The sequence below is a fragment of the Microcaecilia unicolor genome, chromosome 4 (assembly GCF_901765095.1).
Source record: "Microcaecilia unicolor chromosome 4, aMicUni1.1, whole genome shotgun sequence".
NCBI classification, from domain to species: Eukaryota; Metazoa; Chordata; class Amphibia; order Gymnophiona; family Siphonopidae; genus Microcaecilia; species Microcaecilia unicolor.
The window spans coordinates 340,423,860-340,437,346 of NC_044034.1; the positions used below are offsets into that span (position 1 = coordinate 340,423,860).

The window sequence follows — 13,487 nt, forward strand, 5'->3', positions numbered from 1 at the left end:
AATGGCCTCTCTGTAATAAACTACACAACATTAAGAACATGTCTCAGTCTTGTATGTGTTTGATCTGTATGTCATTGGACATTGAAGTAACTAGTCTATAATATGCATTTTAAGATTATATATGTTTTAATGGAACTTGTTGAGAACTTTGAATGAACAAGTCAAATAAATAATCTCAGGTATTCTATGCATGGTAACTGCAGAATTAATTAAATTAAAATAATCCTTTCAAAGGACTTCCCTTAAAACCAACAGTGTGTCTTTCACATCCAAGAATGTCATCTGAGGTTGTGGAGAGGTGAAAAAAGCCTCTTAAAAGTAAAGCAAGTGCACTAAAAAGAAGTATAACCTACTGCTTGCAATTTTTCCTATATTCTTCATACATATTATTCCTGTAATATCATCATGGAGCAGTTATAAACTCACTGATGCACTCTCATAGTAAGCTCTGGAACTGCAGAATGTGTGTTATGAGAAATTCCTTCCATTTCAGCAGCTTTTAACCATAAAAAGCATCCACCCCTCTAATATTAAGTGAAGGGTGCCATTTCATTTTATAGAACTGATGATGCAAGAAATCTAATGAATTTTGTAATCAGGAAGATCATTAATCAGTGTGAAGAAGCTATTAAAAAATGTTGATTATGCAGACCACCACTTGAAAAATTAAGTAAATATACAAAAATAAGATTCATTTCTGCTATTCGCATAACCCTTTTCAACAAACTGCCAGCAAATAGAATTATATACCCTATATATTCACTTTCAATTTAGTTCTATTGCTCTGGTTTCCTCTGCCTGAACAGTGACCATGAGAGTTACTGCCAAAAGAATTCCTTCCAAGTTACAACACATCTGCATGAAAATATCCCGCACTAAGGAAGGATTCAGGATTCAGTCTAAGGAAAAATTAGTCCTTACCTGATAATTTTCTTTCCATTAGTCCCAACAGATCAATTTATTTTATTTGTTACATTTGTACCCCACATTTTCCCACCTATTTGCAGGCTCAATGTGGCTTACATGGTACCGTAAAGGCGTTCGCGTAGGTGTGTGTCAGGCACCGTGAAGGTCGAAAGGAATGAAGATTTTGTATTGTCCAGTACGATCATTAGTTGTGTTGTGTTGCTGGGTGTGGGGATTTACGTTGTATCGGTGGGGTAAGCCTTTTTGAAGAGGTTGTTTTTTAGTGATTTTCTGAAGTTTAGATGGTCATGGATTGTTTTTACAGCTTTTGGGAGTCCATTCCATAGTTGTATGCTTACGTAGGAGAAGCAGGATGTATAAGTTGTTTGTATTTAAGTCCTTTGCAATTTGGATAATGTAAGTTTAGGTATGATCATGATGATCTGATTCTGTTTCTTGTTGGTAGATCTATGAGGTCTGGCATGTATCCTGGGACTATGCCGTAGATAATTTTGTGGACAAAGGTGCAGATTTTGAAGATGATACGTTCTTTGATTGGGAGCCAATGCAGCTTTTCTCTGAGGGGTTTAGCGCGTTCGAAATATGATTTACCAAGTATCAGCCTGGCAGCTGTGTTTTGGGTGGTCTGGAGTTTTTTGCGAGTTGTTTACATCCTGCATAGATTGCATTGCAATATTCTGCATGGCTTAGGACCATTGATTGTATTAGGTTTGGAAGATTTCCCTCGGGAAGAAAGGTTTTATTCGTTTAAGTTTCCACATTGAATAGAACATTTTCTTTATTATGGAATTTACTTGGCTCTCAAAGGTAAGGTTGCGGTTAATTGTGACGCCGAGTATTTTTAGGCTGTCCGAGGTAGTCGGAGAGTGTGTTCTAGGGTGTTTATGGTTGTGGGTTTATACTTGTTACGTTGAGATGAGAGGCTAAGGCAGTGTGTTTTTTCAGAGTTTAGTTTCAATTGGAATGAATTTGCCCAGGAGTTCATAATGTTCAGGCCGTAATTGATTTCATTGGTTATTTCTGTCAAGTCATGACTGAAGGGAATGTAGATTGTGACGTCATCTGCATAGATGAACGGGTTGAGGCCTCGGCTGGATAGGGCCTTTGCCAGTGGGATCATCATCATGTTGAAGAGTATTGGTGAAAGTGGTGATCCTTGGGGTACTCCACAGGTAGCTTTCCATGGTGATATGTTTGAGTTTGATATTACTTGGTAAGTTCTGGTAGTTAGAAAACCCTTTATCCAGAGACTTGTGGGTTATGTCCCTCTACCAGCAGGTGGAGATAGAGAGAACGTCAAAGGTTTGCCCTTGTTAAAGAAGGGCATCGATCCCGCTCGAGCCCATCTCCCCACCCCTGCTGAAGAAACTGGACACCTTGGCGTTAGCTGAGTCGCCATCAAGTCCAGTACAGGACGCCCCCATCTTGACAGTATCTGCTGAAAGGCAAGGGGAGAAAGCTCCCACTCCCCTGGATCCAAACTGTGGGCTCAGGAAGTCTGCCTGACATTCTGCGACCCTGTTATATGGGCCGCTGACAGAAGGAACACATGATCATCTGCCCACAGGCAAATCAGAGCCGCTTCTCGAGCCAGGAGAGCACTCCTGGTACCCCCTTGTCTGTTTACATAAGCCACCACAGATGCACTGTCGGAGAACACCCGCACTGGGCGATCCTGGATCAAGAAGAGAAACTCTTGCAAAGATGCAAAGAACAAATCATTAAGAAACTCCAAACCACCCAAAACACTGCGGCCACACTTATATTTGGAAAAACGAAATACAAAAGTGCCAAACCCTTACAAGAAAAACTACATTGGCTCCCAATCAAAGAGCAAATTGCGTTCAAAATCTGCACCCTGGTACATAAAATTATTCACGGCGAGGCCCCAATATGCATGGCAGACCTTATAGACTTACCAACCAGGAACACAAGGTCTACATGTTCACACCTAAATCTACATTATCCCAGCTGCAAAGGACTAAAATACAAATCAACAAATGCATCCAGCTTCTCTTATATAAGCACGCAATTATGGAATGCACTTCCAAGAGTTATGAAAACAATGCACGACCTAACAAACTTCCGGAAATCACTAAAAACCAACCTGTTCAAAAAGGCATACCAGAAGGATCCAACCTGAACCCTGCAACACAATCGAAACTCAAACCAGAACAGGACTAAAATCAATTCTCTCTCTCAGTACACCCAATCCACTCTGTCACTTATGAACTCTAACGCAAGACTATTCTGTATTTCTCTTACCGGAAGTGGTGATCACCACTACGGTACCATGTAAGCCACACTGAGCCTGCAAATAGGTGAGAAAATGTGGGATACAAATGCAATAAATAAATAAACTCCTTCAGAGCAAAGCGTGTGGCCCTGTTCTAGTCCATTGATGGACCATTTCGACTCCCCCAGGGACCACCTCCCCTGGGCTCTGTGTCCGAGGCAGTGCACTCTCCAACAGGTCAAGAACGCATCCATAGTTATCACCACCCACTCTGGGGCGACCAGCGGGGCACCCCAGTAGATTATTTGGAACCAACCACCAGTCCATCTCCGACTGTACCTGTGTCGACCACTGCATCCAGACTGATTAGTCCGACAGGGAAGACCACCGACTGAGCAGATGCAACTGAAGCAGCCGCATGTGTCCTCTGGCCCAGAGGACCACGTCCAAGGTGGCAGCCATTGATCCCAAGACCTGCACATAATAGTTCCGCATTAAACTGCTCAACTGTGATTGCAGCCGCAAACTGCAAGCCACTGGGAGGGACACCGTCCCTACCTCGGTGTTGAACAACACTCTCAGATACTCCAGACTGAGCGGGCAGCAGGTGACACTTGGGAAAATATGATGACCCACAACAGTGATTGTAAAAGGCGAATCACCTGGTCACTGCCCGATCGCTTTCCTGGAAAGACGAAGCTCGAATAAGCCAATCATCTAGGTAGAGATGCACTTGTATCTCCTCTTTCCGGAGGAAAGTCACCACGATGATCAAAACCTTTGAAAAGGTCCGCGGAGCGGTAGCAAGCCCAAAGGGCATGGCCTGGAATTGAAAATGATGATAGAGGACCGCAAAACGGAGGAAACGCTGATGAGGAGGTCAAATGGGAATATGAAGGTAAGACTCCTTGAGATTGAGGGAGGTCAAAAACTCTCCTGGCTGAACCACTGCAATAATGGAGCGGGGGGGGGGGGGGGGGGGGGGGCACGGTTTCCATGCAGAAATGGCGTACTTGAACTGCCTTGTCTACTTTCTTGAGATCCAAGACTGGCCGGTGAGAGTCTCCCTTTTTGGGAACTACGAAGTATATGGAATAACGTCCCTGCCCGAGGTCTGACTGCGGAACTAGCCGAACTGCCCCGAGTTGAAGTAAGTTGTCCAAGGTTTGTTGGATTGCCTTCACCTTGATGGGTGACTTGCATGGAGACTCAAGAAATCTGACAGAGGACAAGCAAACTCCAGTTTGAAACCGTCTCAGATGACTTCCAAGACCCATTCGTCGGAAGTTACCTTGGCCCATTCCCCCAGGAAAAGGGACAAATGGCCCCCTGTGACCGGTAGGGGATGGACCAGGGTCCAATCACTGGGAAGCTCTTGCTGCTGGCTGAGCTCGAGAACCCGAGGCTGAAGGAAGTCTGTCTCCATGAAAGGGCTGGGGCTAAGGAGAGAAACAAGGCTTTTGGAGCGAATCAACCCGGCCTATAATGCCTAGTGTTTCTAAAGCGAGACCGCAGAACGTTAGGCCTCGTGGACCTAGGCTTATCTTCCGGAAGCCACTGACCCTTAGAGTCCCCCGGATCTTTCAAGACCCTTGCTAATTCCTCTCAGAATAACAACTTCCCCCAAAAGGGCAATTTCGCCAGGCGGTATTTAGATGCCATGTCCGTTGCCCAATGTCGCAGCCATATCCAACAGTGAGCAATAACTGCAAGGGAAATCCCTTCGGCAGAAGCCCTCAAGGGATCATAAAGCAGAAACGCAAGTAAACGAGGCCGGACTACAGAGCCGGTAAAAAATGAACCAGCTCTTCTGTCGAGGATGCTTTCTGGACCCAAGACAGGTACGCCCGAATCACATAGAATTCACACACACATGCTTGCAGACAAAGCATCGCCACTTTGAAAGATAACTTCAGCGAAGATCCTGACGATCCTTAAGGGCTGTGCCTCCTTCCACTGGAAGAGTGGTCTTCTTGGTAACCGTCGTAATTAAAGAATTCACACTGGGAGCCTAAGGGCTTCCATATCTGACGCTGGGAGCGGATAAAGCCACCCCATAGCTCGCGCCGATAGCATTAGAGGCAAAAAAACATAGTAAAAAAATTTTTCGGTATATTAAAAGCAGGAAGCCGGCAAAAGAATCAGTTGGGCCGCTGGATGACCGAGGGGTAAAAGGGGCTATCAAGGAAGACAAAGACGTAGCGGAGAGACTGAATGAATTCTTTGCTTCGGTCTTCACCGAGGAAGATTTGGGTGGGATACCGGTGTCGGAAATGATATTTCAAGCGGACGAGTCGGAGAAACTTACTGACTCCACGGTAAACCTGGAGGACGTAATGGGGCAGTTCGGCAAACTGAAGAGTAGCAAATCTCCTGGACCGGATGGTATTCATCCTAGAGTACTGATAGAACTGAAAAATGAGCTTGCGGAGCTACTGCTAGTGATATGCAACTTATCCTTAAAATCGAGCGTGGTACAGGGAGATTGGAGGGTGGCCAATGTAACGCCCATTTTTAAAAAAGGCTCCAGGGGAGATCCGGGAAATTATAGACCGGTGAGTCTGACGTCGGTGCCGGGGAAAATGGTAGAGGCTATTATTAAAAACAAAATTACAGAGCACATCCGAGGACATGGATTACTGAGACCGAGTCAGCACGGCTTTTGTGTGGGGAAATCTTGCCTGACCAATTTACTTCAATTCTTTGAAGGAGTAAACAAACATGTGGACAAAGGGGAGCCGGTTGATATTGTGTATCTGGATTTTCAAAAGGCGTTTGACAAGGTACCTCATGAAAGGCTACAGAGGAAATTGGAGGGTCATGGGACAGGAGGAAATGTCCTATTTTGGATTAAAAACTGGTTGAAGGATAGGAAACAGAGAGTGGGGTTAAATGGGCAGTATTCACAATGGAGAAGGGTAGTTAGTGGGGTTCCTCAGGGGTCTGTGCTAGGACCGCTGCTTTTTAATATACTTATAAATGATTTAGAGATGAGAGTAACTAGCGAGGTAATCAAATTTGCTGATGACACAAAGTTATTCAAAGTCGTTAACTCGCGACAGGATTGTGAAAAATTACAAGAGGACCTTACGAGACTGGGAGACTGGGCGGCTAAATGGCAGATGACATTTAATGTGAGCAAGTGCAAGGTGATGCATGTGGGAAAAAAGAACCCGAATTATAGCTACGTCATGCAAGGTTCCACGTTAGGAGTTACGGACCAAGAAAGGGATCTGGGTGTCGTCGTCGATAACACACTGAAACCTTCTGCTCAGTGTGCTGCTGCGGCTAAGAAAGCGAATAGAATGTTGGGTATTATTAGGAAAGGTATGGAAAACAGGTGTGAGGCTGTTATAATGCCGTTGTATCTCTCCATGGTGCGACCGCACCTTGAGTATTCTGTTCAATTCTGGTCGCCGCATCTCAAGAAAGATATAGTAGAATTGGAAAAGGTGCAGCGAAGGGCGACTAAAATGATAGCGGGGATGGGACGACTTCCCTATGATGAAAGACTAAGGAGGCTAGGGCTATTCAGCTTGGAGAAGAGACGGCTGAGGGGAGACATGATAGAGGTATATAAAATAATGAGTGGAGTGGAACAGGTGGATGTGAAGCGACTGTTCACGCTTTCCAAAAATACTAGGACTAGGGGGCATGCGATTAAACTAAGTGTAGTAAATTTAAAACAAATCGGAGAAAAATTTTCTTCACCCAACGTGTAATTAAACTCTGGAATTCATTGCCGGAAAATGTGGTGAAGGCGGTTAGCTTAGCAGAGTTTAAAAACGGGTTGGACGGTTTCCTAAAGGACAAGTCCATAAACCGCTACTAAACGGACTTGGAAAAATCCAAAATCCCAGGAATAACATGTATAGAATGTTTGTACGTTTGGGAAGCTTGCCAGGTGCCCTTGGCCTGGATTGGCCGCTGTCGTGGACAAGATGCTGGGCTCGATGGACCCTTGGTCTTTTCCCAGTATGGCATTACTTATGTACTTATGCCACCTTGAGGCCACTATCAGGTATTGAGCTGAAATAAGAATTTTCATGGCCTCATATGAAAAGACCTGGTTGGGCACTTTGTGCCCGACATCATGGAAGGAGGAGGAGGGGCACCGCCGACGCATCTGGTGAAGAAATATTCAAAATTTCTAGCGTCCTATCAAATTAGGAAGCTCCTCCCTGCGGAACAACCATGCCACAGTAGGGTCATCCCCCTCCTCTGACTGAAGTTTCACATCTTCCATGAATTCTGCGGATCCGGAGGGAGAACCCTCAGGACAGTGATATTCCTCTCCTTCTGAAACCTCCTCCAGATCCATTAAACCTATTCTAGGCCGCTTGGTCAAAAAAGATTGAGAGGAGGGCAAGGCGGGGGTGGGCTCAGCCTGAGGGGGCAAAGAAGAGGCTAAGGGACCCCTAGCGCGCTTTAAAAGTCTTGCGTATCAGCAGAACAAATTTTGGCGAAAACAGCTTCGCTACAGAGGTCAATGCATTCATCGCCTCTGAATCGCCTGAAAGTTCATCACAGCCCGAAGAGGGAGCTGCCGAAAAGTATCCCAGTGCCACGTTGTCCAGGCATGGGAACACTGAAAAAATAATGGTTGCCAGCGCGCAGAGCAACGCAGGTCCGGAGCTTCCCGCCAAAATGGTGCCCGAAGCTGTCTCACCGTCGGCCTGCCTCGGAGTTAAAGCATGCTCCGTTTCCGACACGGTCCGCCTCATACACGCCACGCACTCCCCGGACACTGCTCGCTGGCTCCCACACCAGGAGCAGCGCTTTGCAGCCTCTGAAGGCACCGACATACTGCAGACCGTCAAAAGAATGGTCCCTAACCCTCTTTCCTTACGCCGAACTACCGGTCTAGAGAGGAGCCCTCCAAAAGCAAAGAAAACACCAAGCTTACCTTGAGGGTGTTTAAAAAAAAAAAAGTAGGCAGGAGAGACAGACACCTGCGGATCAGCTGTGGGGGGGGGGGGGGGGGGGGGGGGGGGTTGGGCGGAGAAAGGGAGGGACCTGGCACCACCAGGTGTGCACCCTGAATGCTCACTCTGGGCCTCAATCCCAGTCGAGGCTCAACCAGATCCTCTGAGTACTAGGAGCCCGATCAGTCCAGAGCTGCACAGCTATGACCTTCCACCTGTTAGATAGAGAGAATACGGAGGTGTAGATGGCTGCACATAACCACATATAGCAAACCTCTGGCATTCTCTCTATCTCCACCTGTTGGTAGAGGGACATAACCCATCAGTCTCTGGATTGATCTTTGGGATGCTATGGAATATGCAGTTTTAAAACTCAGAGAAGAGAGAACAGCATTCACTAAAAAAAAAGAACTGACCATTCAGGCTGTCATTTGAAACCATTTTTGCTTGTATTTCATGCATAATTGGAAAAAACCAGACTGTAGCATCTTTAGGGGGGCAATTCTATAAACAGATTCCCAGAGACTGTCTTGTAGGAGCTTATCCTATACAGCAACATAGGCACCTATTTTCCTTTATAGAATACTCGCCTAACCGTCAAAATGTACCCTACTTGTTAGGTGTGAACAGTTCACTTGCTGTAGAACTGGTGTGTGTGCCTAAATGCTGGCAATACGTGCGCAACTTATAGTACTCTAAGATAAAACATGTAAGTGTACGCTCCACCCAGACTCCATCAATGTGTACACCTACCTGTATAATACATGCTATGTAAGACACACACATATTTACAGAATATTATCTAGGCAGAAATTTGGCATAAACGTGCAAATGTGCACATATATGCTAATATTTTAATCAAATACAAATGTAATTGGCATATAACTGAGTGTATACTTCATAGAATTGTAACCTAACAAGGAAGGAAGATAGATGACTGGCATCCAAGGGTAAAAACCACAGGGTGAATCGTATGGGAAAGATCTTACAGGAGGGATGCAAAAGGTATATGGCGGTGGGAAGGGGAGGGAGACCAATACAGAGAGAAAAGCATTAGGGAACAAAAGAAAAAATGAACATGGTTCTTGAATCTTTGTGATGTAGTATAATTTCAATGGCGGGAGGGGAATTAACACTTTATATATGCTTTACCATTATTACTCTAACAAAGAGTTGAAAGAACTTACTTTTCTAACAATTTTAATACTAACAGTTTTTTTATGTTACAATACTGCATGAATTCCTCCAACATACATATTCATAATCCAATACCACAAGGATGATTAGACTAATCTCCCCAAACTTATCTGCTCTGATAAAGGATTACATTACTGCACTATTCTCACAAACATATCTGTGCCATTATTAATCTCTACCACAAACCTACTAAAATCTAAGTTGAGAATTCCGAGTACTTCCAATTTGTCAGCAGAAACAGATCCACTGCATAAATTTAAAAAAAAATTGTGAAAACATCTTCAAAAAGTAAAGATTGAACTTACCAAGAAGTGGAACAGGTGGGTTTACAGGAGCAGGATGACCGCCAGGACCAGGATGATTAGCGGGACCAGGATGACCGCCGGGACCAGGATGACCGCCCGGTCCAGGATGATTAGCGGGACCAGGATGACCGCCGGGACCAGGATGATTAGCGGGACCAGGATGACCGCCCGGCCCAGGATGACCGCCGGGACCAGGATGATTAGCAGGTCCAGGATGACTGCCTGGCCCAGGATGTCCGCCTGGCCCAGGATGATTAGAGGGTCCAGGATGACCGCCTGGCCCAGGATGATTAGAGGGTCCAGGATGACCACCTGGCCCAGGATGATTAGCAGGCCCTGGATGACCAGTGGGCCCAAGATGACCGCCCGGCCCAGGATGACCAGTGGGCCCAGGATGGTTAGCGGGCCCAGGATGACCGCCTGGCCCAGGGTGACCACCGGGCCCAGGGTGATTAGCAGGACCAGGGTGACCGCCAGGCCCAGGGTGACCGCCAGGCCCAGGATGACCGCCAGGCCCAGGATGACCGCCAAGACCAACAGGTGGCGGTCCGGATCCAAACATTTTCATACTGTCTCCAGATTCAGCATTCCCTCTGGGTCCAGTTACTACTATTGGAATGGGACTCCCCAAAGACATGTCTTTTGAAGTACTGTCAGTCACATTAGTTGAAGTAGCTAAGGGAAAATTACAAAAATATACACATAAATAAGAAGCTGATACTTGTACACAAACCCACCTACCCCCAAATACGCCAACACTTACCAGTTGGGATGTTTATTCCTGGAGTAAGAGGAAGAGATACTGGTGGTGCTAAAAGAGGAGGAGGACCAGGAGGTAGAAAGCCTGCAAAATAAAAGTAACAGAATAAGCACACACCAAAGGAACCTTACTTTTTAAGTTTACAATTTGCATTTTAAGTTTACACTTACTACATCATATGCTTGCAATAGCACATAAAGCGAAGTTACTCACCTGTAGCAGGTGTTCTCGGAGGACAGCAGGACATACATTCTTACATGTGGGAATGGATGACAGCCATGGAGCCCCGATGTGAATGCCCCAACTGCGCATGCACAAAAATGCCTTCCCACCTGCTTTGTGCGAGACCCACCGTTGGATCTAAAAGTATAGAGAATGCAACTCCTAGGAGAAGTGGGAGGGTATGTGGGAATGTATGTCCCTGCTGACCTCGAAGAAAACCTGCTACAAGCAACTTTGCTTTTTTTTTTTTTTTTTAATTAGGACAAGCAGGACATTACTACTACTACTAGTTAGCATTTCTATAGCGCTACAAGGCATACACAGCGCTGCATAAACATAGAAGAAAGACAGTCCCTGCTCAAAGAGCTTACAATCTAATAGACAAAAAATAAATAAAGTAAGCAAATCAAATCAATTAATGTGAAGGAAGAGAGGAGGGTAGGTGGAGGCGAGTGGTTACAAGTGGTTACGAGTCAAAAGCAATGTTAAAGAGGTGGGCTTTCAGTCTAGATTTAAAGGTGGCCAAGGATGGGGCAAGACGTAGGGGCTCAGGAAGTTTATTCCAGGCGTAGGGTGCAGCGAGACAGAAGGCGCGAAGTCTGGAGTTGGCAGTAGTGGAGAAGGGAACAGATAAGAAGGATTTATCTATGGAGCGGAGTGCACGGGAAGGGGTGTAGGGAAGGACGAGTGTGGAGAGATACTGGGGAGCAGCAGAATGAGTACATTTATAGGTTAGTAGAAGAAGTTTGAACAGGATGCGAAAACGGATAGTGAGCCAGTGAAGGGTCTTGAGGAGAGGGGTAGTATGAGTAAAGCGACCCTGGCGGAAGATGAGATGGGCAGCAGAGTTTTGAACTGACTGGAGAGGGGAGAGGTGACTAAGTGGGAGGCCAGCAAAAAGCAGATTGCAGTAGTCTAAACGAGAGGTGACAAGGGTGTGGATGAGGGTTTTGGTAGAGTGCTCGGAAAGAAAGGGGAGGATTTTACGGATGTTGTAAAGAAAGAAACGACAGGTCTTGGCAATCTGCTGGATATGAGCAGAGAAGGAGAGAGAAGAGTCAAAGATGACCCCAAGGTTTCGAGCTGAGGAGACAGGGAGAATGAGAGAGCCATCAATAGAAATAGAAAACGGGGGGAGCGGGGAGGTGGGTTTGGGGGGGAAAATGAGAAGCTCGGTTTTGGTCATATTTAATTTCAGGTGGCGTTGAGACATCCAGACAGCAATGTCAGACAAGCACGCTGAAACTTTGGTTTGGATGCAAGGTGAGATATCAGGGGTAGAAAGGTAGATTTGGGAGTCATCAGCATAGAGATGGTAGGAAAAGCCATGGGATGAGATTAATGAACCAAGGGAAGAAGTGTAGATAGAAAAGAGGAGGGGACCAAGAACAGAACCCTGAGGTACGCCGACAGGCAGAGGGATAGAAGTAGAAGAGGATCCACCAGAGTGAACACTAAAGGTGCGGAGGGAGAGGTAGGAAGAGAACCAGGAAAGGACAGAGCCCTGGAATCCAAGTGAGGACAGGGTATCGAGAAGTATGCTGTGATCGACAGTGTCAAAAGCAGCGGAAAGATCAAGAAGAATGAGGATGGAATATTGACCTCTGGATTTAGCCAGTAATAGGTCATTGGAGACTTTAGTAAGCGCAGTTTCGGTTGAGTGGAGGGGGCGAAAACCAGATTGTAGTGGGTCAAGAATAGCATGTGAGGAGAGAAAATCAAGGCAGCGGCGGTGAACAGCACACGCTCAAGTAATTTGGAGAGAAAAGGAAGGAGGGAGATGGGTCGGTAATTAGAGGGACAAGTAGGGTCGAGTGAAGGCTTCTTAAGGAGAGGTGTGACCACAGCATGTTTAAAGGCAGCAGGGACAGTCGCAGTGGAAAGTGAGAGGTTGAGAATGTGACAGATAAAAGGAATAAGAGCAGGAGAAATGGCATTAAGAAGGTGGGTGGGAATGGGATCAGAGGAACAGGTGGTACATTTTGAGGAAGAAAGGAGAAGTGTAGTTTCCTCAATAGTAACTTCAGGAAAGGAGAAAAGGGAATGAGGGGAAGGAGAGAGAGGGGAACGGACTAGTGGAGGGAGAGGTGGTGAGGTAGAGAAAGCAAGGTTTATCTTTTCAACCTTGTTGTGAAAGAATTCAGCAAGGGTCTGAGGAGATAATGAAGGGGGAGTTGGGGGAGGGGGCACCTTGAGGAGAGAGTTCAATGTGAAGAGAAGTCGAGGATTAGAACCAAGAGAGTTGGTCAGTTGGATATAATAATCCTGTTTGGCACGTAAAAGAGCAGATTGGAAGGAGGTCAGCATGAACTTAAAGTGTAAGAAATCAGCAAGGGCCCGAGAGTTCCGCCAGAGGCGTTCGGCAGAGCGGGTACAGGAACGTAGGTAGCGGATATTAGAAGTCAGCCAAGGTTGGGGTTTTGTACACTTACAGGGCGGGTCATCAAAGGTGCAAGAGCGTCTAAGGCAGAGGATAGAGTATTGTTGTAAGAAGAAACAGCCTCGTTGACAGATGTGGATGGTGCCACAGTAGAGAGGAGGTTTGAAACATGGGAGGATAGAGATGAAGGGTCAATATCATGAAGATTCCTAGATAAATTAGATAAGATAGGACGGGACTGGGAGGGAGGAGATTTAAGTGTGAAAGTTATAAGATGGTGATCAGAGGAGGGAAGATCAGAGGCAAGGAAACTAGAGGGTGAACAGTTGGAGGAGAAGATGAGATCAAGACAGTGACCATTTTGATGAGTGGGGAAGGTGGAGCATAGTTGGAGATTAAAGGAGGACGTTAAAGCGAGTAACTTGGAAATATAAGAGTTGGAAGGATCATTAGCAGGAATATTAAAGTCACCAAGGATGAGAGAGGTGGAGGAAGGATCATGGAAGAATCCATTACCTTCTCAAGTGTGGGAATC

The 13,487-nt window shown here is 45.9% G+C and overlaps 1 protein-coding gene across 5 annotated transcripts in view; it reads right to left on the bottom strand.

Moving 5' to 3' along the window:
- SCAF4 (SR-related CTD associated factor 4) overlaps positions 1 to 13,487 on the bottom strand; it is a 314,126-nt gene that overhangs the window by 50,422 nt on the left and 250,217 nt on the right. For all 5 annotated transcript variants that reach the window (XM_030202137.1, XM_030202136.1, XM_030202135.1 and 2 more), the window contains 2 exons: positions 10,354 to 10,434; positions 9,591 to 10,265 (listed from right to left, as the gene is read on the bottom strand). In XM_030202137.1, the coding sequence (XP_030057997.1) occupies positions 9,591 to 10,265; positions 10,354 to 10,434 (756 nt within the window). The remainder of the gene's footprint in view (positions 1 to 9,590; positions 10,266 to 10,353; positions 10,435 to 13,487) is intronic.